The 27,375-nt window shown below is 48.0% G+C and overlaps 1 protein-coding gene across 2 annotated transcripts; it reads left to right on the top strand.

Moving 5' to 3' along the window:
- The first annotated feature begins 327 nt into the window (after nt 1-327).
- Nucleotides 328-7,577, top strand: LOC144601000 (antiviral innate immune response effector IFIT1-like). Of its 2 annotated transcripts, none has more exons than XM_078412907.1 (2): nt 328-455; nt 4,627-7,577. In XM_078412907.1, the coding sequence occupies exons 1-2, from the start codon at nt 451-453 to the stop codon at nt 6,044-6,046; spliced, it is 1,425 nt and encodes a 474-aa protein (XP_078269033.1). In that variant the 5' UTR covers nt 328-450; the 3' UTR covers nt 6,047-7,577. The 2 variants fall into 2 exon arrangements, with proteins under 2 accessions (XP_078269033.1, XP_078269035.1); XM_078412909.1 differs by having other exon boundaries at nt 355-455; nt 4,630-7,577.
- Nucleotides 7,578-27,375: the final 19,798 nt, after the last annotated feature.

The raw sequence follows: 27,375 nt of genomic DNA on the forward strand, positions 1-27,375 counted from the left end.
TGTACTGTTGCAGTTCCTCTTGCACTGTTGCAGGACTGTTGCATGTACTGTTGCAGTTAATCTTGCACTGTTGCAGGACTGTTGCATGTACTGTTGCAGTTCCTCTTGCACTGTTAGAAGCAGTCAATGTTGGGGAATCTAACGCCACCCGCCACGACAACAACGTTGCTTTTAAATCTTTCTATAACATGTCTACACATCTGTTCGTTTACCCCCCCCCCCCCCCCCCGGTGGTTGGGATGCCTATAGTACAATCCCATCAGAATGACCGCACCTTCCTTATTACACGTCTGAGTTTCAGTTTCAGTTTCAGTTCCCAGTCAGGAATAGTTGAAACGATAACGGAACTGTCAGGCACAACATCCAGAACACTTTGAGATTGATTCAACCTGAGAAAGTACTGCTCGAGCTGAGAAAGGAGTATAAAGTGTTTTCCATCCAAGCAGCATAATGAGGTAAGGACTATTCCTACTGTGTCTAAGTTTACCTGCAGATTATTATTGATGATATGGTCTACTGAAAATTAGTGGATCAATCTGAAATTAATTTGAACAGCTCAGAATGGTAACGTCGACCGGCACGGTAGTTTAGGAAAATAACTACAGATGCTGGTACATATCGAAGGTATCACAAAATGCTGGAGTAACTCAGCAGGTCAGGCAGCATCTAGGAGAGAGGGAATGGGTGACGTTTCGGGCCGAGACCCTTCTTCAGACTGTGGGGGAGGAGAGAGTGGGGGTGGGGGGAAGGGAGTTGTGGGAGTGGGGGGAGGAGAGGTGGGGGAAGAGGGACAGTGGGTGTAGGGGGCAGGGGAGGGTGAGGGGGTCAGGGGTCAGAGAGTGCGGGTGGGGGGGAAGGGGGACAGTGCGGGGCAAGGGAGAGAGGGGTTGGGGTCGGGGTCAGAGAGTGCGGGTGGGGGGGAAGGGGGACAGTGGGTGTAGGGGGCAGGGGAGGGTGAGGGGGTTGGGGGTCAGGGGTCAGAGAGTGCGGGTGGGGGGGAAGGGGGACAGTGCGGGGCAAGGGAGAGAGGGGTTGGGGGTCGGGGTCAGAGAGTGCGGGTGGGGGGGAAGGGGGACAGTGGGTGTAGGGGGCAGGGGAGGGTGGGGGTGAGGGGGTTGGGGGTCAGGGTCAGAGAGTGCGGGTGGGGGGGAAGGGGGACGGTGCGGGGCAAGGGAGAGAGGGGTTGGGGGTCGGGGTCAGAGAGTGCGGGTGGGGGGGAAGGGGGACAGTGGGTGTAGGGGGCAGGGGAGGGTGGGGGTGAGGGGGTTGGGGGTCAGGGTCAGAGAGTGCGGGTGGGGGGGAAGGGGGACAGTGGGTGTAGGGGGCAGGGGAGGGTGGGGGTGAGGGGGTTGGGGGTCAGGGTCAGAGAGTGCGGGTGGGGGGGAAGGGGGACAGTGGGTGTAGGGGGCAGGGGAGGGTGGGGGTTGGGGGTCAGGGTCAGAGAGTGCGGGTGGGGGGGAAGGGGGACGGTGCGGGGCAAGGGAGAGAGGGGTTGGGGAAGGGGGGAGAAGGGGGGAAGGAGAGTCTGGGGGTGGAGGGGGAAAGGGGGGGTGGGGGGGAGAAGACAGTGGGGGGGAGAAGACAGTGGGGGGGAGGAGAGTGGGGTTGGGGAAGGGGGGGAGGGGGGAAGGAGAGTCTGGGGGTGGAGGGGGAAAGGGGGGTGGGGAGGAGGGAAGATTGGGGGGTGGGGGGAGAGTGAGGTGCTGGCAGGGAGAGTGGAGGTACGGGGAGGGAGGTGGGAGCGAGTGGGGGAAATAGGGGTGGGGTGGAGGAAATGGGGGTGGGGGCAGGGCGCGCTCCCCCCCCCCCCCCCCATGCACCGCCGCCCGTCCCAGCATGCCTCGCGCCTGACATTCCACAGATCGGGCCGCGCTGACCGCCGGGAGGTGTAGTCGCATCTCCCGCTCCAAGAGGGGCCGCACCCTCCCGACTGACGGCAGTGCCCGCGCTCAGTGCCATCCTCTCCTCTTTCCTATCCACCCTCGCACGGAGGAGCTTTAAGTGACGTTGCCGGGCCCGCAGGGGGGGGGGGGGAGCGAGTGGGGGGAGGGTGGGGTGTAGGAGGGGAGTGGGGGTGGGGGGAAGGAGAGAGTGGGGAGGGGGAGGAAAGAGTGGGGGTGGGGGGAAGGAGAGAGTGGGGAGGGGGAGGAAAGAGTGGGGGTGGGGGGAAGAGGAACAGTGCGGGGAGAGGGGTGAGGAAGATGGGAGAATTGGGGAGGGGTGGGGGGAGGAGAGAGGGTGGGTGGGGAAAGGGGGTAGGGAGGAGAGAGGGGGGGAGGAGGTGGGGAGCGGACAGAGTGAGAGTGGGGGTGGGGAGGAGGGCAGGGTGTGGGTGGGAAGAAGGGAAGAGGGGGTGGGGAGGAGGGAAGATTGGGGGTGGGGGGAGAGTGCGGTGCGAGCAGGGAGAGTAGGGGAGGGGAGGGAGGTGGGGGCGTGTGGGGTTGAGGGGAGTGAGAGGGGGTGGGGAGGGGGAAATGGGGGTGGAGACAGGGCTTGGGGGAGGTGCAAGTGGGGGTGGGGGCAGGGGAGGGGCAAGTGGGGGTGGGTAGGGGGGATGGAGTGGGTCAGTGGGGGGAGGAGGGGGGGATAAGGGGGATTGAGTGGGGGTATTGAGGGTACTACAATACTGGAGAGACTTTGGGTCCAGGCCTCACTCAGTGACACCCTCTCCCCTTCCCTGTCCCCCCTCTACGCGGAATGGGCCCAACTGGTCCACTTGGTCTAGTAATTTTATAAACTTGTATGGAGTCAGCCCTCAACCTCCTGCATTCCAGAGAAATATCCAATTTTGTCCAAACTCTGCAGCTAATCCCCTCCAATCATGGCAACATGCATGTAAACCCCTTCTGCACCCTCTCCAAAGCCTCAACATCCTTCCTGTAATGAGATGAACAGAATAGCAATAATGCTTCTAATGCAGCCTAACCAAAGGTTTACAAAGTTGTAACATGACTTCCTGCCCTTTATATTCAATGCCATGACCGATGAAGACACCTTGACCACGCTATCCACCTGCGTTGCCACTTTCTGGGAGTTTAACACCAAGATCCCTCCTCAGACTCCATCATCCTCTGATGCCAAGCACAATATTCCTCCTTTATCCATCAGCAGTCTTACCGTCTCCTTAATTACCCTCTTGTCTTTAATGTCTAGGATAGATGGGAAAGGTTTAGAGCAGGGGTCAGCAACCCCTGCCTATTCCGGCCCGCTGCCTGTTTTTGTACGGCCCGTGAGTTAATAATGATTTTTGCAGTTTTAAAAGGTTGAAAAAAAATCAAAGGAAGAATATTATTCGAGCACAGCCATGTGTGAGGTGGGGGTGAGCTGCCAGCGATCCGGCCACTCACGGGGGAAGCGGTCGCCCACTGGGCTGCGATACACTACCGACATTCACTGTAATCCACCCACATCCGGCCACCTCCAACACATTCGAAGTACTGCATGCAACTCTGGTTGCCCCGATACAGCAGGGATGTTGCAGTACTGTTGCATGTACTGTTGCAGTTCTTCTTGCACTGTTGCAGGACTGTTGCATTTACTGTTGCAGTTCCTCTTGCACTGTTGCAGGACTGTTGCATGCACTTGCAGTTCCTCTTGCACTGTTGCAGGACTGTTGCATGCATGGTTGCAGTTCCTCTTGCACTGTTGCAGGACTGTTGCATGTACTGTTGCAGTTCCTCTTGTTAGAAGCAGTCAATGTTGGGGAAGCTAACGCCACCCGCCACGACAACAACGTTGCTTTTAAATCTTTCCATAACATGTCTACACATCTGTTCGTTTACCCCCCCTGGTGGTTGGGATGCCTATAGTACAATCCCATCAGAATGACTGCGCCTTCCTTATTTTTCGCTTCAACCACATTTCCCCAGTGGATGGATTGTCCACTGGGTCCTCCCTGTGTACAGCTGTGACATTCTACCTTATTAATAGTGCAACTCCTCCACCTCCTTTACCTCCCTCTCTCTCTCTATCACGTCTGAAACATCTAAACCTTGAAGCATTAAACTGCCAGTCCTGTCCCTTTCACAACCAAGCGACCATAATGTGGTAATGGTCACAACATCATCGTTCTATACAGGCTCCAAGCTGATTCAGGCCCTACACTCAACCACAGTTTCCAAAATACTACTTGCATTGAAATAAACACAGCTCAGCCCCTCAGCCTCACCATGTTCATTAACCTGTCCCTGATTGTCCTTTCTTTACAACTTACTTTTCATAACCTCCACCTTCCCACTAGTCCCTCCACTTGTTGACCTGCTCCATTGCCCACCTCACTGACACTCATGAGGTGAGAGGGGGATCCTCGACAACCTGGAGGTCCTACATTTAACCTACTACCCAACTCCCAAAATTGCAGGACCGATCTCCCTTCCTAAATATGTCATTGGCACCAATATGGACAAGGATCTCTGGAGACTTCCCTCTCAGAATATCCAGTTCTCTCCCAATCATCATTGACTCTAGCATCAGGGAGGCAACACACCATCCCAGAGTCTTGCCTGGAGACTGCTTCAGGTCAATGACAACATAACCAAATGCAGCTTGTCTGGTCTGCTGACTATTTGTGAGATTGGGAGACAGACTTGCCTGACATGGAATTTGATGAATTTTATTCTCTTGCAGCAGCACAATGAGAGATTTGTTGAAAGAGAAGCTCGATCAGCTTGAGTGTCACTTCACGTGGGGCCCACAGAAGGAGACCCTTGACTTGGACGATATGGTGTACCGATTAAACGATGCCATAATCTTTGCAGATAAATATCAAGCCACATCCTACAACCAACTCGCTTTTGTAAACTGCCTGCAAGGCAACTGTGAGGAAGCTCTTCAAAACTTAAAGGAAGCTGACAGGATTCTGAGGGAGAACCACAAAGATACATTTGAAAGAAACAGCATCATCACCTGTGGAAACTCTGCCTGGGTGCATTACCTCATGGGACAACTGACCGAGGCACAGTCCTACCTCGACAAGCTGGAGATGATCTGTAAACCACTCACTGATGGCCCTCGCTATACAGCAATGATACCTGAAGTGTATGGGGAGAAGGGATGGTCATTGTTGAAATCTTCTGCTTCATACTATGAGGAGGCTATGGGATGTTTTGAGAAAGCTCTGGGGGAAGATCCCAATAACACAGAGTGGATCAGGGGCAAAGCAACTGTTCTGTTTCGTCTGGAAGCATTTTCTGGAACGCCAGAGAGTCATGAACGGAGTGAGTCAGTGAAGTATCTGCGACGTGTACTGGAGCTGGATCCAGATGATGCAATGGCCATGGTGCTGCTGGCCTTAAAATTGAAAGGACCCAGTGAAAGGGAAGAAGCAAAGACATTAGTTGAACAAGCATTGCAGAAGGCCAGTGAGGGTCCATATTTGCTTCGCTACGCGGCAAAATTTTACAAAGAAGATGGAGCAGTGGAGAAAGCAATCAATCTATTGAAGCAAGTGTTAGAATTAACTCCACACTCGTGCTTCTCACACCACCAAATTGGAATGTGTTATAGAATTAAACTGAACAAACTTGGTAATAAAAATCGTGGGCAGCAAGCTGAGTTGATCCGTCAATGTAAATATCATTTTTGGAAAGCCACTGAGTGCCGTCCGAGGAGTGCTGTTCGACCAAAGCTGGATTATGCAGATATTTGCATAAGAAATGAAGAGTATTCTAAGGCAGAGGAGATCTACAATGATCTGGTGAAATTGGAGGACATCCGTCCAGAAAACACACAGCAGATATGTTTAAAGGCTGGGTCATTTGAACTGTACCAGAAACGATCGGAATCAAGCGCCATCAGCCTATTTCTGAAAGGAGTGAAGATTGAATATGATTCAAGAGAACGGAGAATGTGTAAGGAAAAATTGGAGAAGTGGGCAGATAAAAAACTTTACTATGCTCCACGTGACAGCAAAGCTCTTGGTGTTAGAGGGTTAACATATCAGCTGGATGGGAACACGTCCAAAGCTATTGAATACTTTGAAAAGGCCTTGGAGATTGATCATGAGAATGAAGAATACCTGCGTGCTCTTTCAGAATTACACCTTTGAGAACCACAAGGCTGCCTATAATATGCACCAATGTCATCTAATCTGCAGATAGCTTTGGTGATGTGTGTATTTCACATTATATTCTGATAGCTTCTTCTTTGAATTAAGGCTTTACTTATGAGTGTGAAGTTTTCAAAAATGATCTTGCGCTTCATTTAAAGATTAAAAAAATGTATTCTACTTTAAAAAATAATAAACAGCTCAAGCACATCAATCAAATGGAATTTGGTTGTATAAGTGTTGAATTTGAGTTTCAATAGACAATAGGTGCAGGAGGAGGCCATTCGGCCCTTCGAGCCAGCACCGCCATTCAATGTGATCATGGCTGATCATTCTCAATCTGTACCCCGTTCCTGCCTTCTCCCCATACCTCCTGACTCCGCTATCCTTAAGAGCTCTATCCAGCTCTCTCTTGAATGCATTCAGAGAATTGGCCTCCACTGCCTTCTGAGGCAGAAAATTCCACAGATTCACAACTCTCTGACTGAAAAGGTTTTTCCTCATCTCCGTTCTAAATGGCCTACCCCTTATTCTTAAACTGTGGCACCTTGTTCTGGATTCCCCCAAATTTGGGAACTGTTTCCTGCCTCTAACGTGTCCAACCCCTTAATAATCTTATACTTTTCGATAAGATCTCCTCTCATCCTTCTCAATTCCAGTGTATACAAGCCTAGTCGCTCCAGTCTTTCAACATATACCAGTCCCGCCATTCCGGTAATTAACCTGGTAAACCTACACTGCACGCCCTCAATAGCAAGAATATCCTTCCTCAAATTTGGAGACCAAAACTGCACACAGTACTCCAGGTGCGGTCTCACTAGGGCCCTGGAAAGATGGGAATTGGGAAATGGCAGCATGTGGAACCAGATGGAGACATATCATTGAGGCTTCTGGCAAGTTGCCACATCTGAGTCTTTCACCTTCATCATTTTACTCTTTATTTTTTCTTGTTTCTCAATGCACAATTATAACTTTGGAATGATTTCATTTTCAGGATCATTATAAGATGTCCTACATTGACATGTGTATTAATTAAAGCTTCAAAGCAGAGATTGGCTCTGCCTCAACCAAATCAAAGGAACACAAACAACAGATCCCTAAAGTGTGCATCGTGCTGCTGGGAGTGATGGAGGAAAGGCTGGGGAGGGGGTCTGTTGGGGAGGGGAGGGGAGGGGACCAGGATCATTAATGGGATGTCAAGAGATGATATTATTGACAAAGGAAAGATTCAAGTTTACATTATCAGGCATAATAATTAATAATCAAGGACAATGTAGCTGCAAAAATCGAATCCATTTTGAAAATACCAACGGATTGATAATGGAACCAGAAATTGGAAATGATTAATGGAAAGATTAACCCTTTCATGTGGCCATCCCCAACAGTGGATATTGACAAATGGCATTCCTGTAATACTTTGTACTAAAATGACTATAACATGACTATAATACGTTATACTTAGTAACTTTGGCCAGAAACGTGGCGAGTCTTTGTGTACTTTGTGTATTGTATACAAAATAAAGAATTTCACTGTGCCCAAATACATGTGACAATAGTGTATCATTTAATAGCCTGATGGCTGTAGGGAAGAAGCTGTTCCTGAACCTGGAAACAGCCACACTGGCATAGCCCCGATGTGGAGACCCTTGAGGACAGATGCTGCTTTCTTGCGGTGACACCTGACGTAGATGCTTTTGATGGTCAGGATGACTGTGCTCACGTTGGAATGGGCTGAAGGTTTGTTTGGGTAACCTGTAACATGGTGAATCTCTTTCAACATCTAACAAGTGTATTTCAGTGTCGGAGCAGCAGTGGGAGATTTCAAAAGGTAGTTGTTCGATTGGCTAATTGAATGCCAATAAATTGGCTAATTGGGCAGTCAATACCCAGAAGACAAAGTATAGAAGAGTGTCATTTAGTGAGCCGTATGCTCTGAGAGGGGCTGTGTGGAGGTGAAGTGCTGTGTTGAGGGTCAGTGTTAGGCTGTGTTTCAAGTGCTGTGGATTTAGCTCAAGGAGGCTCAGTAAAGGCTGAGCAGAGGGTAACAGGAGGTAAAGGTAAATGGTCTGCTGTTCCTTGTGAGTAATTGTTGTGGTTTTTACTCTTGGTTTTAGAGCAGTACAGATGGAAGGTGGAAAAATGACATGCTGCTCCTGCAGAATAGGGGCCAGGGAAATTTCTGGTATCCCTGATGACCACATGTGGGTGGTGTGGCCAGATGCAACACCTTACAGAGAGTATTAGGCACCTGGAGCTGTGGCTGGTTGACCTCAGGACCATCCAGAAGAACGCGAGCTTCATCGATGAAGCCATAGCAAGGTGGTCATGCTGAAGATAAAGCAAAAGATTAGATGGGTGGACAAAGAGTGCTGGAGACCCACTGGGCATTCCCCGTTGAAACAGGTACACACTTCTGCATACTGTTGGGGGAGATGACCGGTCAGGGGTGCTTAGCAGTAGCAGTGTGGTCTGTGGCACCAAGTCAGGCTCTGAGACACAGCAAGGAAGGGTAATGTCAGGCAGAGCCTTTGTGATAGGAAACATATTAGTTAGGGGGACAGAGAGGAGATTCTGTGGCTGCAATCGAGATTCCAGGATAGTGCATTGCCCCTGCAACTCCCTGGTGAACTCATCCCTTCCCACCCGAACCATTCCCCTCCCCAGATAGGAGATGCAACACCTGTCCCTACACCTCCTCCCTCGACTCTGTCCAGGGACCCCGACGGTCCTTTCAGGTTAGGCAGAGGTTCACTTGCACCTCCTCCAACCTCATCGACTGTATCCTTTGTTCAAGGTGTGGACTCTTATACACCGGCTCTTATACACTACAAATGTAGACTGGTATTATGCCCCATATTTATTGCCCCATATTTAGTATTAAGCAAGAATACTTTATGTCTTCTTCATCAATTTATCTACTCGTGTTGCCACTTTCAAGGAGTTATGGACTTGGACCCCAAGAGGATACACTGATATCCCCTCTGTACATCAATGCTCCTAAGGGTCAGGCAGTTAAATGTAGATTTTCTCCTTACATATGACCTCCCAAATTGCAACAGCCACACTTGCTCAGATTAAACTCCATCTGCTATTTCTGCACTTGTATGTGTTGCTGATCTATACCCTGCTGTATACTCTGACAGCCTGTCTCACAGTCTGCTACGCCAGCAATCACCAATGTTCTCTGCAAACATACTAACCAACATCTGCATTTATTCAGATAATACTCTGCCTTCCTATTCTTACCACCAAAGGGGATAACCTCACACTTATCCACATTAAACTGCATCTGCCATGCATCTGCCCACTCACACAACCTGTCCAAGTTACCCTGCAACCCCATTGCATCTTCCTCACAGTTCACACAACCACCCAGCTTTGTATCATTTGCAAATTTGCTAATGGTACTTTTAATCCCTTCATCCAAGTCATTAATGTATATTGTAAATAGCTGCGGTCCCAGCACCCAGCCTTGCGGTACCTCACTAGTTACTGCCTGCCATTCTGAACCAGGGGGCGCCACATGAGTTTTGTGTTAATGTTCTCTGGTTTATTTTATGTGGGGGGTGGGGGGAGGGGGTCGGGGGGAACTTTTTTTCAATCTCTTAACTTGCCGGAGATGCGATTGTTTTCCGGATCGTATCTCCGGTCGCTCTGCGGCTTAACATCGTGGAGCTGGCGGCCTTGCCTGGGACTGACTTTGAGCCCCACCGTGGGGGCATGGACTTACCATCTGAGCCTTCGATCCCTTGCCTGGGATCGACGCTCCAACCCTGGGATTTCACCATCAAGGGGCTCACATTCTCGGGTAGAGATTGGTCAGGAGCTCCAAGCTGCACGAGGTTTGACTAGTCCAGACCCGGGGTAGATCGCCCGGCACGGGGGAGCTGAGATTCCCCCCCGATGCAGGAGCTTGATCACCCCGACGAGGAAGGCCCACCGCCAGCTACAGGAGACAAGATCGTCCCGTCAACGGGAGGTTAGAGGCCCCCGACCGCTGGAGGACAAAGAAGGGAGAGATTGAACTGTTTTTCGCCTTCCATCACAGTGAGGAATGTGGAGGAGTCACTGTGGTGGATGTTCATGTTAAAATGTATTTAGTGTGTCCTGTTGCTTTTTATTGTTATGACTGTAAAAAATGTAAACACATAAACAATTTACACCAGCAAAAGTAGTGGGAAGGTAAACAAGACAAGAAAGTTGAAAATAGAATTCAAAACTCTCGTGAAGATCTAAAGCAAAAAAATTGCTGATGTTAATATCCTGAAATAAATCCAGGAAACAATGGGGATATTCACCAGGTCAGACGGCATCCGTGGAGAGAAAAACAGAGCTAGTGTTCTTGGTCAATAACCCTTTGTGAAAATGTGACTATGAAAGACATTGACATAGAAAATAGGTGCAGGAGGAGGCCATTTGGCCCTTCAAGCCAGCACCGCCATTCATTGTGATCATGGCTGATCATCCACAATCAGTAACCCGTGCCTGCCTTCTCCCCATATGCCTTGATTCCACTAGCCCCTAGAGCTCCATCTAACTCTCTGTAACAGTAATTCTGTTTCTCTCTCCTAAGTGTAGCTGGGATATTGTTGGTCAGTGTGGGCAAGTTAGGCCGAAGGGCCTGTTTCCACACTGTATCACTCTATGACTCTATGAAGGGCCTGTTTCCACACTGTATCACTCTATGAAGGGCCTGTTTCCACACTGTATCACTCTATGAAGGGCCTGTTTCCACACTGTATCACTCCATGACTCTATGCCTATTTATACTGAAACAATACACCTCCCTGGTCTGACATCTCTTCTCAGTGCTGGATTAAGGCCTCATTAATGGCAACTGATGGAATTCTCCATGTTAATACACATAGGCAACTGCCCGAAATTGCTGCCGGCTTCACACGGGTACCTTACACACCATTGCATCTGTAAACTCGTTGCCATTATGTTTCAATAGACAATAGGTGCAGGAGTAGGCCATTCGGCCCTTCCAGCCAGCACCCCCATTCAATGTGATCATGGCTGATCATTCTCAATCAGTACCCCGTTCCTGCCTTCTCCCCATACCCCCTGACTACGCTATCCTTTATCTAGCTCTCTCTTGAATACATTCAGAGAATTGGCCTCCACTGCCTTCTGAGGCAGTGAATTCCACAGATTTACAGAAAAAGTTTTTCCTCATCTCCGTTCTAAATGACCTACCCCTTATTCTTAAACTGTGGCCCCTAGTTTTGGACTCCCCCAACATTGGGAACATGTTTCCTGCCTCTAACGTGTCCAGCCCCTTAATAATCTTATATGTTTCGATAATTTTTTTATATGGACGGACAGAGTTGACGTGGGATATTGTTGGGAGTGGGGAAGATTCCAACAAGGGGACATGGCTTCAGAATTGAGGGACAAAAGTTTAGGGGTAACATGAGGGGTAACTTCTTTACTCAGAGGGTGGTGGCTGTATGGAATGGGCTTCCGGTGGAAGTGGTGGAGGCAGGCTCGATTTTATTATTTAAGAGTAAATTGGATAGGTATATGGATAAGAGGGGATTGGAGGGTTATGGTCTGAATGCAGGTAGATGAGACTAGGTCAGAGAGAGTGGTCGGCGTGGACTGGTAGGGCCGAACGGGCCTGTTTCCGTGCTGTAGTTGTTATATGTTATATGGGTATAAGATCCCCTCTCATCCTTCTAAATTCCAGTGTATACAAGCCTAGTCGCTCCAGTCTTTCAACATAAGTTTCGAGACAGAGAGTCATTTCAACTAGATTATCAATACTGTTCAAGTTCAAGTTACTTCCAGACAATGTGGAACTCTGAGGGAGGATTGACCATATTAATAGAATTCTTACTTCAGTTTTCTTATTCCTCTATGATCGGTATCACTTAGAGAAAGAAAATTGTTGAAGTAGGTTCGAGAGGAAAATAACGTACATTTAGATCCAATGTTGTGTTTTTGAGAGTAATGTGAAAGCTTTTGAAACCAGTGCTGCATTTAGTGGATGTAATGACCTGAGCAAGAAATTTGAAAACTCTCTTCAGACAGGGCAGTAGCACAGCAGGTAGTGCTGATGCTTCATAGATCCAGCAACTGATTGAAACCTGACTTCCAGTCTTACCTGTGTGATGTTTGTACAATTTTCCAATGATCCTCCTACTGTATTTCACTTGGGCAGTATACACCCAAGCTGTATGAACATTGATTTCTCTAACTTTAAGTAACCCTTGCTTGCCCTTTCTCTCCATCCCCTCTCCGTCCCAGTTCTCCGACCAGTCTTACTGTCTCCGACCACATTTTATCTCTGTTTGCTTTGTTGTTACCTTCTCCCAGCCAACAATGATCTACTCTACATTTTCCTTTGTCTCCATTCTCTTTGTCCTGTTTTCACTCTTGACCCTCTGTTAGACCACATTTGGACTACGCCGTTGCAGCATGGGACCCATACACAAATAGAAACATTTCTTCCATCGAACGTGTCCAAAGACAGGCAGCTGGTTTTGTTACAAATACCTATGAGAGAGAAGCGAGTGTTACCCAACTTCTAAATCCATTGGGGTGGAACCCGCTCCAAGACAGACGTTAAGCCCACCGCTTGACCTGTTTTTACAAAATGTTAAATGGTCAGCTCGACATAGATGACCACATCTACACCAAACCCAAACCTATCAGCAGTAGACGAAGGCACTCGATTCAATTTGAGATATCGCCTATCAAGATAGATGTGTATAGCAATTAATTCTTCCCTCACACAATTAAAGCATGGAATAGTCTTCACCCTACTATAGTTACTCAACCAGATGCAACTACATTTAAGGCAGCTCTTCTTCTCCAAGAAGCCCATCTTGCTTAAGTCCATACTCCGCCACCTCCAGTTTAAATTCCATTTGGAATATTTTGGAGGACCAAGAACCAAGATACCCAAGAACCCACACCTTACACTTCCTTACCTATGCATCTCCCTCTCCCCTGACATCAGACTGAAGAAGGGTCTGGACCTGAAACGTCACCCATTCCTTCTCTCCAGAGATGCTGCCAGACCTGCTGAGTTACTCCAGCTTTCTTTGTCTATTTCCAATGATCTCATGGGTTTACCCCAGGTGCTGCAGTTTCCTCCAATGTCATAAAGACATGTTGGTTGGTGAGGTTAATTGCCCACTGTAAGGTTTCCCTAGTGTTGGTGAAGTGGGAGATTCAGGGGTACTGTGAGAAAGACTAGTCTGCAAGGAGATACACGAGATAACGGAATAGATGGCTTGACCTGAGACCCTGCATAGATTTCATGTTTAAGTCATATCTCATTAATTCATTAATTTCATTAATTTTACTCATGACCTAGTTGTTTGCATTTAATCCCAAATTATTATCAAATGGAAATTGAACTTGCAAAAAGATATGCAAAAAAGTTAAAATAACATAGGAAACAGGCGAGCTGTGAGCTAGGTGAAAATGAGTTGCAGACAATGAGATTCAACAAAACAGCTTTGAAACTGGTACGACTAGGGTGGGGGATCGAACGGAGAGAGAGGGGATGCAAGGATTACTTGATGAGAGAAATCAATATTCATCCCGCTGGATTGTAAACTGACAGATGCACTGACAGGAAAAGGACCAAATTCACTTGTCAGGGTATGCAAACATTAAATGACTAAAACAAGTTATTAAATCACATCTTGGTTATACTTTGTAATAATTACAAAATCCCTTCTGTCTCTTAAATGAGTGTGGAGCACTGTGGGAATAAATGGAGAAGGGAAATGGAGAAATGATAAATAGAGACTTTGCACCAATGAACACCGTACATGGCAGCCTTGCCAACAGCCGGTCTCGGCCCTTTCTTCTTTTGTTGTTTTTAGTCTGTTTTTACTTGTATGTTTTAGTGTATTTTAGTTTTTGTATTATGTGGGGGTGGGATGGGGGGGTTTAGAGGTTGGGGGAAACCGTTTTTATCTCTTCCCTCAACGGAAATGTGACTTTTTCATCGTATCTCCGTCTGCACTGCAGCTTTAACGTCGTGGAGCTAGCAGTCCCTTTGTTGGGGATCGACATCGGGAGCTCCGACTGCAGGAGCTTCCACCACTCCGACCGCAGGAGCTTTGATCGCCCCCACTGCGGGAGCTTTGATCGCCCTGACTGCGGAAGAAAAGGAGGAAAGAAGGTATAAGTTATTTGCCTTCCATCACAGTGGAAAATGTGAGGTCGCTGAAAAACAAGATGGCCGTGCTGCCTGCACTGGTGGGGACTCGGAGGGAGGGAGTGCCGTGAGTGCAGTGGTCTCGGTGTTTGTGGGGACATGGCTCCATGAGGACATCCCGGAGTCTAGTGCGAGTGTGGACGGCTTTCTGACTGTTCGGGCGGACAGGGACTGCAGAGAGAGTGACAGCGGTCGGTACAAGTCTGGTCACATCACGGTGAAGGAGCGTGTGTGTGGCCCGGACATGGAACTGATGGCTGTGGATCTCCACTTACGCAGTGTGCCCTGGGGATTCGCACACACCGACCGCTGTGGTGGCTGTTTAAGTCTATGTTTAATATTTATGTGGTTATGTTCTTGTTGCTTTTTTGTAATGCTGTTGGCAAATCAAATGTCACTGTACCTCAGTACACGTGACAATAAAGAACCATTGAACCATTAAACCACATGTGTCAAACTCAAGGCCCACCACCTCATTTTATGTGGCCCGCGGGAGCTTAATTGTCATTGGTCGAATATCTTTTAAGTTACAGACATTTTAAACTTTCAAACGTTCATTTCTAAACACATTTTCCAAGCGCTGTGTGTCTGACGGCCTCGTCATACGGCCTCTCCTCACTCGCACACACAAGATGGACGCCGTTAGTGGAGCCGCCCGCCCGCAATCAACGCCTCCCCTCCCCTCTCTCCCCCTCATTCTCCCCGCTCCCTCCCCGCTCTCCCCTCACTCTCCCCTCACTCCCCCCTCACCCGGGGGACACTGTCTCCCGAGCAGGAGGGAGATGGTCGGACTGATGGTCCTCATCCTTCCCTTCAACCCACGGGCACGGCGTCCTCGAGTCCCCCCTCCCGCCCGGGCCCAGCACCGTTACCGCACACAGGCCGCAGCGCAGCGCAGCGGGCAGCTTCTCCTCCTCCTCCTCCTTCAGCGGCCGCTTCCACCGATGGCGGCATCGACCAGGGCCGCTGCCTCCGACGGCACGATCGCGACTTCAGAAAGATGGCGGCCTCCTCACGCTCCGCCATCTTGTGCGGCGCCTCCCGCCGCGCCCCTCTCCTCTTTCCTCTCTCTTCCCTCCCCTCCCCTCCCCACTGTCCCAGACCCGCGGCCGCCCGCATCGAGTAGTCCCACCTCCGCTGCCCGACTCCAGTAGTCCGGGGCTCCCTCCTCCTCCCTGCACGCTCGGTAAGTGCCTTTCGCCGCCAACGGCTCCACGGAGGGGAGTGGACGTGGGGGCCGAGTGGGTGGAGGGAAGGGTGGGGGTAGGAGGGGGGTAGGAGGGGGGTGAGGGTGGGGGGGAGAGGAGTGAGGGAGAGAGAGTGGGGCTGGGGGAGGAGAGAATGAGGGGGTGGGGGAGGAGAGAGTGGGGGAAATGGGGGGTGGTGGGGAAAGAGGGGTGGGGAGAGTGCGAGTGTGGGTGGGAGGGAAAGTGGGACTGGGGAGGAGGGCAGAGTGCGGGTGGGGAGGAGGGCAGAGTGCGGGTGGGGAGGAGGGCAGAGTGCGGGTGGGAGGAGGAGGGGTGGGGGGAAGGGGACAGCGGGGGAGGGGGGGTGGTGGTGGGGGGATGAGAGAGTAGTGGAGGGGGGAAGGGGGACAGTGGGGGTCAGGGAAGAGGGGAGAGTGGGGGGAGGGGGAGGTTGGGAGGAGCAGAGAGTGGGGGTGGGAGGGAGAGTGGGACTGGGGAGGGGGACAGCGGGGGAGGGGGGTGGTGGTCGGGGAAGAGAGAGTGGAGGTGGGAGGGAAGGGGGACCATAAGGGTCAGGGGAGAGGGGAGAGTGGGGGGAGGTGTTGTAGTCCGTGGCCTATTAGAATAAACAGGCAGACAACCAAATTCGTTTAACCTCTTTATTCTACTCACCCAGGTGGGAGAGAGTTTAGATAACGGAGCGTTCAGAAACGCTCAGGCAGCTAGTGTAGTCTCTCTCTCCGAAAGCTTACATTTACACACCTTTTATACCCTAAATACATGTGCCAGTATTTTTCCATCACTGCCTTATATGGCAAGTTTACAATGCCCTTTAAATCTTTATGTGTCTTTCGGGACCTCCGTGTCCATCGTGACCATCGTGACCTCTTCTTTCTTGGGAACAAATGGCAGTCCATATGGCAAGATGTTCTTCTGAACACTTCAAAGCTTTGAGGTCAGTTGCTGACATCAGAGGATACGATCAGCCATAAACCGCACTTCCATGCTGACAACAGGATGTCCTGGCAACATAATGGAGCTGGAGCTTTTACACCCCTGAAATAAAACCCACATGGCTGCATGCCGAATGTTAACCCCTTACATTCCCCTCTTTGATTATGCTATAATCACAGTCTTTTAAAGTGGCCGATATGACAAATATTTGGCATATCCATGGACCGCAGCAATAACAGATTAACAGAATCACAACAATTAACACAATGATATTGCCATAATGGAGAATCAGCCCCCACACATATCCTAAACCAAACCAATCCCATCCTGAAGCATTAATTCGATCTTGGGCTAAATCTGCCCCTATTTTCTTAGTTAAGTCAAGTCAATTTTATTTGTATAGCACATCTAAAAACAACCCACATTGACCAAAGCGCTGTACATCAGTTCAGGTACTAAGAACAAACATACAATGGCACACAAACATAACAGCACATACATAAACAGTTCACAGCGCCCCCTCAGAGGGCTCAAACGCTAAATGCTCTTTCTATAACCTCCTTCACATGCCCCGCGATATTGGTGATATTAGAGGATACATCTGGTACAAATGTACAGCATTTTGCCCTATCATAGCACAGGTGCCTCCTTTCTCGGCTATATGATTCTGGAGAGCGACAAGACGCAGGGCCATCATTTCAGTTGTTAACTGGCCTATTTGTTCCTGAGTCTCGTACAGTCCATCAGCGGTACAATTTGCTAATTGTTCCAGGGCACTAGCTAAGTTTCTCATTTCAGTTCCCGCCCGAGCGGTTCCCCATCTCGGGAATATTATCCACAAAAACCTCTCAAACTCCGATACAGCTCGTTTAGAGCTCCACTCTGGATGCTGTACGGGATGATTTATAATTCGTAAATATGGGATTACAAAAGCTAGATAACAGCACCCTGTCCAGGTCTCATAAGATCCCTGATCATACTGTGGCGAAAGTCGTGGTAACCAGACATATGCCCAGCTCCCACATATTAAGTAAGTCCCATTAAGAGGTCTTGGGGGAACTGCAGTACTGATATGGGTGCATGTGCTGAATCCCACAGACAGACCAACTTCATTTGGTCTAGATCCCATTCTACAGAAACAGGTTGTATTTATTGGTGTTTCTGGAGAGTCATGAGGAGAATTAACTTGTATCCGGGGCCAATTCTCCTGTGTTTGATTAAGATAGGGTCTCAAGGACCACCCATTAAAACATTGACATCCACAGTCATCTGATTGGTTGTCATAATCCATACACCAATTATTGGGGCCAGGGCTCTGTGAGTGATTCAAAAAGACCCGGGCAGATCTGACTTCACTCGGAGTGAAGGGGATCGGGTAAAGAGGCATCATGCTTCTCCCATATGTTGGTACCTGGGGCGCACACCCAACAAGCAGACCGTTCCACCTGAGAAGCATATGTCTGACATAAAGAGAGGACACGATTGGTTCGCTGGAGATCCGAGGTTCGTCCTTCTATCTGACTACCGAGGGTCAATATAATCCACAATCCCATCTTAGTGGTGAGTCTGTGGAATTCTCTGCCACAGAAGGTAGTTGAGGCCAGTTCATTGGCTATATTTAAGAGGGAGTTAGATGTGGCCCTTGTGGCTAAAGGGATCAGGGGGTATGGAGAGAAGGCAGGTACAGGTTACTGAGCTGGATGATCAGCCATGATCATATTGAATGGCGGTGCAGGCTCAAAGGGCCGAATGGCCTACTCCTGCACCTATTTTCTATGTTTCTATGTTTCTTAGCCTCATGTTGTCCCGTGGTTTCTGGGCGTCTCGGACCTGAGAATGCTATCTGATAAAGATTGGGTTAATAATTTCATATATTCAATTAAACACTCATCCAGGTCGTACAGTTCATGGAGGTTGATGCACCCCTCTCCCTCCATCCCCAAGGGGTTCGGAGTGGTTTCCCATATAATACCTCTGCTGGGGTTAATCCTGTAGTAGAGTGGGGTTATACGCATAGAGGTTTTCTAAATGTGGTCCTCAGGCATTGAATAAATGAAAAGCAAAATACTTCCTTTAAATATCTTATGTACACACTGACCCAAGTAAATAGGTTTCAAAGACTAATTTATCAACTAAGCTAGCACAAAATGGGAAGGGTCCACAATTCCAGCACAATTGTAATCTTCAATTCATTCTCAAATATTCAATTCATCCAGTTAAAAAATAAATGTTGAAATGTGAAGCCAAAGGTACAAATCCCAGTTCGTTTAGACCATCTACATTAGTCCAGCAGTCTAGTGCTCAAGTTTCTTTCTTTGTTATATCCCGTATGAAGGGGTACCTCAATGAGAAATGCTGAATTATTGCATGCACATCCTGAACACATGGAACAGCCAGAATACTGGACGTGTGTAGAACAGCTGCTATCAACCGTTTTTGTTCCTGCAAAAACTGGCATTGATAATCCTTGGGTGACAACATCAGCTCTGTCACATGCAGACCTGGGGTTCTAAAACACCAGCTCACCCTCCGAGCAAATGGTTATCGCTCGCAATACTAGGCAGTAAATAAGTCAATAGTAAAGCGTGCACGGAATAGGAGTAAGGAACGGTGTTATCCATAAAATAGTTCACCATGACGTTGCTATGCCTGATTGAAAGCTTTGTCAACTTGTAACATGAATTTTAAAATACCTGGACTGAAAGACAAAAACAAAATTCCCGTGTAACCTCCAATTTTTCCAAAGTACAAGGCCAATTTATTTCATAGTGTGCCATTTGCTCGTTCCACTATACCTGCAGCTTATGGATGGTGTACGAAGTGGAACTGCTGGCGGATATTTAACTGTTCGCACATTTCCTCATTAACTTTGGCTGTAAAATAGGGTCCATTGTCCAAAGTGCTCAATGTACACAGTAGTTCAAACCTCGTCACTATTTCTTTCATCATACAGTGGGTGTAATTCGAATTTAACTCCGTTTGATTCTGCATTACCCTTTCCAGTTCTTTTTCTACCTCTTCATTCTGTCTCCAAGTCATTACATCAGATAACCATCCTGAAAATTGCATTTCTTATAATCCTTTATCCCAAGCATTCCGTAGTTTTATTCCTTCTCCCATCAATCCTCCTCCTGTCTGTATCTTGTTTTGTAGGGTCTCTATATCGAAGGAATTTAACGTTCCTATTCCAGTTCCAACACCTCCATTGTAATGTCAGCAACGTTACATTCACTCTGCTTCCTGGATTCATATTCTATCCTGATGGTCAAATTTAACACATTCGGGGATCTAACCATTGGGGTACAAGTTGTATACATTCGCCTTAAATGTCCTACATTGGATTCTTCCTGGGTAGTCTCTCGTACTGACCAGATTATTACTAGGGGGTGCCTTCCTTCTATCTGGGTAGCATTGGTACACGCCAACCAATCATCTTTCTTCAGAATGTAAGTGCTGCTACTTGCCCCTGTCATGATGACGAACATGATGATGATATGCAAGTATGGTGATGTGTGTATCAGGTGACCGGAGAGCATGAGAGTGTGCTTGCTGTGTGTGCTAAAGGCTGCAAGGCCTAGAAACAATAAACAGTTAAACGAAGCAATGTAATCACCACGGATTGTGTCTGCTTCATTATTACACATCTGAGACGGAGATGTAACATTGGCGACGAGGATATTTTGGATATTCTGGATATTCTGGATATTTTGGATTCTGAATCCGAGACTACCTGCTGGGAAAAAAGGTTAGAAAAAGGTTGTTATGGCTGTTGCTGGAGCTGATTTCTTAGCACTTCGTGGAGTTCCACACTTTGATCCGACGGATGATGCGAGTACTGTCAGCTTGAAATGGAAAGCTTGGCTGGAGGAATTCGAGGCCTACGCCGACAGTCACGGACTCTTTCTTGATGAGAGTACGCTGGGGCGGAAGGCACAGCAGAGAGCGTTGCTTCTCTTCACTGCGGGGCCAGCAGTTCGAGAAATGTTTAAAACACTCCCTGACACCGTATGAAGGATGACTATAAGAAAGCCGTTGATGCATTGAACAGTCATTATGTGGTGGTACCGAATGCTACATTTCAACGCCATTTATTCCGCAAAACAACCCAGGAAGAGGGCGAAACTGTTGCTCAATTTGTGACGAGACTCAGACAGGTGTCTGTAGGATGCAAATATGTGGCTGCTCATGTGGAAAACCAGATATTGGATCAGGTTGTCCAGTATTGCAGGTCAGACAAGCTCAGGAGAAGGCTGCTAGAAAAAGGCAGTGAGTTAAACTTAAATGATGCTTTGTCGATTGCGGCAGCACTGGAAGCTGTTGAGGGACAGTTTCACAGCATGAAATTAAAAGATTCCAAGATTGGGCTAGTTAATTGGTTGTCCCACGGGAGACAAAGAAGTAAGCCTGAACGTGAGATTGAGTGTTACAGGTGTGGCAACATGGGTCACGTAGGGAAAGATGCATGTTGTCCAGCAAAAGGTAGAACGTGTAGAAAATGTGGAGGCAAAGATCATTTTGCAAAGAAATGCAAAAGTAAGGCCAGGGACAATACAAGGGATTACAAAAGTGAACCTTGCAAGGCAAGGGAGAAAGTGAAGTCCAGTGACAAGATAGACAGACCGTGGCAGAAAAAGAAGAGTTACGTCCGTCACGTAGAAGATAAGTTCGGAAGTGATGAGGATGGTGAGCATGCTATTAAAAGGGATTATCAGTTTGCATTGAATGATAGCCATCTGGAAAACTGTTGCAGTGACCATCGGAGGTATTACAGTGCCAGTGATTGTAGATTCTGGTAGTTACTGCAGCGTAATTGACAGATCACTGTGGGAATGGTTGAAACAGCAGAAAATCAAGTGCATGTCAAGGAGGTGTAGTAGGAAGTTATATCCATACACCGCAACTGAACCGTTGCAGACGATTGGATGTTTCACGGCTGACATAGAAGTCGGAGATAGAAAAGCTGTTGCAGAATTTGTGGTGATAGAGGAGAAAGGAGAACCCCTGCTCAGCAGAAATACAGCTGGGGAGCTGGGAGTGCTTCACATCGGAGTGCATGGCAATTCAGTGCAGTCATATGAGGACATGAAGCAGGAATTTCACTCAGTATTCCAAGGAGTTGGAAAATTGAAAGGCCGGCAAGTGAAGTTAGCTGTTGATGGAACTGTTAACCCAATAGCACAACCAGTGCGGGGAACGCCATTTGGACTTCGTGGAAAAGTAGAAGCTAAAATCAAGGAGTTGATTGATCAGGACATTATCGAGCCAGATGAACATTCAACACCATGGGTGAGTCCAGTAGTGATAGTGCCAAAACCCAATAATGATATCAGACTGTGTGTTGACATGAGGAGAGCCAATGAAGCAATAATCAGAGAAAGACACACAATTCCGACGATCGAGGAAGTCCTACAAGTTATCAACTAGTAAAGTGTTCTCCAAAATTGATCTCAAGTGGGGATATCATCAATTGGAATTACATCCAGAGTCAAGAGAGGTGACAACATTTGTAACTCACTGCGGATTGTACCGGTACAAAAGATTGATGTTTGGAATCAATGCTGCCCCTGAGATTTATCAGTATGAAATCCACAGAGTGATTCAAGGGGTACCTGGAGCAGCAAACATATCAGATGACATCATCGTCCATGCATCAATTCGTGAAGAGCATGTCAGGAGATTGAAGCTAGTGTTGACAAGACTTCAAAAAGCGGGTCTCACTGTGAATGAGGACAAGTGCAAGTTTGGTGTCTCTGAGATGGATTTCATGGGACACAGACTGACAAGTGAAGGGCTGAACCCGGCAAAGGCTAAAGTGAAAGATGTTGCAGATGTACGTGAACCTCAGAATGTAACCGAGATGAGGAGTTTTCTAGGACTGGTCAATTACTGTGCAAAGTTTATCCCAAATTTTGCTACACTGGCAGATCCGCTGAGAAAGTTGACCAGGAAAGACATACCGTTCCATTTTGGAAATGGACAGAGACAGGCATTCAATACCTTGAAACAGTGCCTAATGAGTGCAGAAACCCTTGGATATTATGATCTACCTGCACCAACAAAAGTCATAGCAGATGCTAGTCCAGTTGGTTTGGGAGCAGTGCTGGTACAGACACATGCTGATGGACCCAGAATCATAGCATATGCCAGTCGATCTTTAACCAGCGTGGAAAGAAGGTATTCTCAAACGGAGAAAGAAGCTGGGACTAGTGTGGGCCTGTGAAAGGTTCCATGCTTACTTGTACGGTATTGAATTTAAACTTGTTACTGATCACAAGCCGCTGGAAGTGATCTATTCAACAAGGTCCAAGCCCTGTGCCAGAATAGAACGCTGGGTGCTGAGACTCCAACAGTACAAGTACAAAGTAGTCCACATTGCTGGAAAAGCAAATATTGCGGACCCGCTGTCGAGACTGTTGAAGGATGAACAGCTAGGAGTAACATCCACTTTAGGGATGGAAGCAGAAAACTTTGTGCGCTTTGTTGCAATTCAGTCAACGCCAAGAGCCATGGCAACAAGGGAAGTCGAAAGGGAATCAGAACTGGTATGTAGGTTAATTGGCTGGGTAAATGTAAAAATTGTCCCTAGTGGGTGTAGGATAGTGTTAATGTACGGGGATCGCTGGGCGGCACGGACTTGGTGGGCCGAAAAGGCCTGTTTCCGGCTGTATATATATGATATGATATGATATGATCCTGAACTTAATGATATCAGAAAGCGTATTTATAGTGGGCAATGGGACCAATGCCCTTACAAAGCATATGTTCCCATAAAAGATGAATTTTGTGTGATTGGTCAGTGTGTGCTTAGAGGTAACATATTGGTGATCCCGCAGGCACTACGAGCAAGGATCGTGTCATTAGCTCATGAGGGACATTTAGGCATCGTTGGTACCAAACAAAATTTGCGGAGCAAAGTGTGGTGGCCAGGTTATGACAGAGATGCCGAAAAATTTGTCAGGATCTGCCACGGATGACAAATCACAAACAGGAGCAACCCACCAGAACCAATTAGAAGTACGAAATTGCCAACAGGACCATGGGTCGACGTAGCTGTTGACTTTCTAGGACTACTTCCAACAGGTGAATCAATTATGGTAGTGGTAGACTACTACAGCAGATACTATGAATATGCGGTGATGAAGTCAACTACGGCAGAAAAGACTGTACAGGCATTGGCAGAGATTTTCGCCAGACATGGGTTGCCTGTTACATTGTACTCCGACAATGGACCACAGTTTGTGTCAGAGACGTTTGCTGAGTACATGAGAACCACCGGTATTCATCATCATAGATTGACTCCTAAATGGCCACAGGCTAATGGAGAAGTTGAGAGACAAAATCAGTCCATTGAGAAGAGGATACGAATCGCCCATGCCGAAAGGAAAAATTGGAAGGCCGCGCTGCTAGCATACGTAGTTGTATATCGGGCGATCACTCACTCAACGACTAGGAAAAGCCCGGCAGAAGCCTTGTTTGGAAGGAAAATTTGCACTAAAATGCCAGAAGTACGAGAGATCACGGAAGACCAGGAGCTGAGAGACCGTGATGCTGAAAAGAAAGGTGCCGCGAAATGGTATGCCGACTTGAAACGAGGAGCCACATACTCAGAAATAATGCCTGGTGATGACGTACTTGTGAGGCGAGATGATGGTGGTAAGATGGACACTCCTTACCATTGTGAGCCATACAATGTTGTATCGAGGAGCGGTAGCAAGGTGACAGTCAAGTCTCCAGAAGGTGTTATGTACAAGAGGAATATATCGAATGTAAAAAAGTACATGTCGAGAGACAGTCGAATCGAGGGCCAAAGTCCACCGAGAGTTACCGATTCAGAGGGACCAGAAGACATTCCTGAGGTGGTGACCAGAGTTCCAGAGGCAGCAGACTGCGATGCAGGTGTTGAGCAGAGACAGTATCTGGATGACAACACCTTAGCAGATTCAACAGACTTTGATGTTCTTGTGCCAGCTGGTAGACCACAACGTGAAAGGAGAGTTCCCAAAAGATACGACGATTTTGTGTTATAGACTATAGTTATAGTTTTGTTTAGTAATTATATGATATTTGTTTAGAGGCAAAAGAAACTTACAAGTTATTATTTGTATATTATTTGTATATTTGTATTAAGGAAAAATAACATAATAAGTAAAGAATTGTTTAATTGGGGGAAAAGAACACAGTAATTTAAAGTTTAATTCTAGTAAAGGAGGGATGTCATGATGACGAATCATGATGATGATATGCAAATATGGTGATGTGTGTATCAGGTGACCGGAGAGCATGAGAGTGTGCTTGCTATGTGTGCTAAAGGCTGCAATGCCTAGAAACAATAAACAGTCAAACGAAGCAATGTAATCACCACGGATTGTGTCTGCTTCATTATTACACATCTGAGACGGAGATGTGACAGCCCCCAGCCGTTCCAGCCCTTTCTGCTCCATTCCTTTAACACAGTTTGATTACTCAACCATGCGGTTCCATTTCCTCTTTCACAAGTCATGCTTACGTTCCATTTAGTGGTCAAATTGACCTTCCCTTGGTTGTGTGTAATAACGATTAGTTGTCCTTTTGCTGCATACCATCCGCACCCCTCAGGGCATTGTACTTCATACTTCCCTACTGCGCATGCTGTGTTGGCTGGACATGTAAAGCTCTCCTGCGTTCTACTGCAAGAGTCCCTTCTCCAGTCTATTCTTCCCCTCATCTCTTCTCGTAGGGACGACTGATGTAACCCTCGAGTTCGTCTAGACCGACCCTGATACGGTTGCTGCTTCTTACATGGAAAACTAAATTCATCTGTCAGACATTGGAAATTAAACTGGCACAAAGCATGTCCACAGGGTACAACCCAATAGGCTTGGTCTCTCAATTGTTTAGCTCTGGTCTTATTAAACCATCCTGAGCAGGGTCCTATTCTTTCTGCGTTCCAGGTTATTGTGCCATTGCCTCTTCTGCATATCATCTGATCGTCTCTACATAAATGTCAAGAAGGAAATACAGATTGAACACAATCCCATATAGATCTTGAGTGCACTTCCCCTAATAGCGGGAGTAACAATAGCAAAATGAACATTATTTTACAATGTATTATATAGTTTGAGTTTTCAGACTGGATGTCAAAGTCCTATCGAGACCTTGGGGTTCAATCCATCAGCTAAACACATCAACAATAACTAAGCAATACTTATAACTATGTACACATGGCAATTCAATAAAATCAATTTGTAAACCCCAATGTATTTTGGGGTGATACCATGTAGCATTTATTACATCCAACATTCCCCTCTTACCAGCATAGGTAAGAGAGTGCACATAATGCAACAAAACAGGTAAAAGTGCGTTAGGGACACAAACCTTGCCAGAGGCAGTAACCCAAAGCGAGTCAGATTCGTGAGGTGAACACCCATCCTGGCTCCACTGGTGTCTCTCAGCCTCGGGGGCGTCCCCCTGAACCTGGCAGAATTCCGAAACACTGGGCCTAGCGGTAGTTGCAAAAAACTGCTGTTGTTCACCTGAAGAAACTAAAATGGTTGGGGTCAGGGCCTCTGTGCGTACCAATGTGTCAGCCAATGCATTCCCGAAAGAAACGGGATCCTTGGCAGATGTATGCGAATTACATTTAATGACAGCCAAGGTTTTCGGGAGTGTTAAACTCACTAGTAGATTTCGGACAAACAGGGCATTTTTAATAGGAGTGCCTGCTACAGTCAAAAAGCCCCTGTGCTGCCACAGTTTAACAAAATCATGTGCAACCACAAAGGCATATCGTGAGTCGGTGTAAATATTAGCACGTTGGTCAGCGCAAAGGTGGCAGGCCCGCGTGAGGGCAAATAATTCAGCCTGCTGGACAGAATGAGGTGTACTGAAAAAGGCCAGGGTAGGCAGTATCCTCAATCTCTAGCGCCGATCGTGCGGATTCTTGTTCGTGGCGCAACTTAACCCTTTCACCAACGGTTCAGAAACGCTCAGGAAGCTAGTGTAGTCTCTCTCTCCGAAAGCTTACATTTACACACCTTTTATACCCTAAATACATGTGCCAGTATTTTTCCATCACTGCCTTATATGGCAAGTTTACAATGCCCTATAAATCTTTATGTGTCTTTCGGGACCTCCGTGTCCACCGTGTCCATCGTGACCTCTTCTTTCTTGGGAACAAAGGGCAGTCCATATGGCAAGATGTTCTTCTGAACACTTCAAAGCTTTGAGGCCAGTTGCTGATATCAGAGGATACGATCAGCCATAAACTGCACTTCCATGCTGACAACAGGATGTCCTGGCAACATAATGGAGCTGGAGCTTTTACACCCCTGAAATAAAACCCACATGGCTGCATGCCGAATTTTAACCCCTTACAGAGGGAGGAAAAGGTGGGTGAGGGGGAAGGGGACAGTGGGAGTGAAAGGAGGGGGAGGGTGGGGGGAGGAGAGAGGGAGTGTGGGGGGAAGGGGGGTGGTGGTGGGGGGAAGGGGGACAGTGGGGGAGGGGGAGAGTGGGGGGTAGGGGGACGGTGAGAATGCAGGTGGGGCGAGTGGGTGGAGGGAAGGGTAGGGGTGGGAGGGGGGTGAGTGGAGGAGAGAGTGGGGGAGGCGGGGGTGGGTGAGGAGGGGTGGAGGAGAGAACGGGGCTGGGGAGAGTGAGAGTGGGACTGGGGGAGGAGAGAATGTGGGGGGTAGGGAGGTGGAGAGAGTGGGGGAAGGAGGGGTGGGGGGAGAGTGGTGGAAAGGGGGGGTTGGCAGAGAGAGAGTGGGGTGGGGAGGAGAGAATGTGGGGGGTGGGGGGGAGGAGAGAGTAGGGGAAAGGGGGGTGGTGGGGAATGGGTGGGTGGAGGTGAGTGCGAGTGGGGTGGGAGGGAGAGTGCTACAGGGGAGGAGGGGTGGGGTGGGGAGGAGGGAAGAGTGGGGGTGGGGAGGAAGTGTGGGGGGAAGGGGACAGTAGGGGTGGGGGGGAGTGGGTAGTGGTGGGGGATGAGAGAGTGGGGGTGGGGAGGTGGGAGAGTGGGGGGGGAG

The sequence above is a fragment of the Rhinoraja longicauda genome, chromosome 16 (assembly GCF_053455715.1).
Source record: "Rhinoraja longicauda isolate Sanriku21f chromosome 16, sRhiLon1.1, whole genome shotgun sequence".
In the NCBI taxonomy this organism is placed as follows: domain Eukaryota; kingdom Metazoa; phylum Chordata; class Chondrichthyes; order Rajiformes; family Arhynchobatidae; genus Rhinoraja; species Rhinoraja longicauda.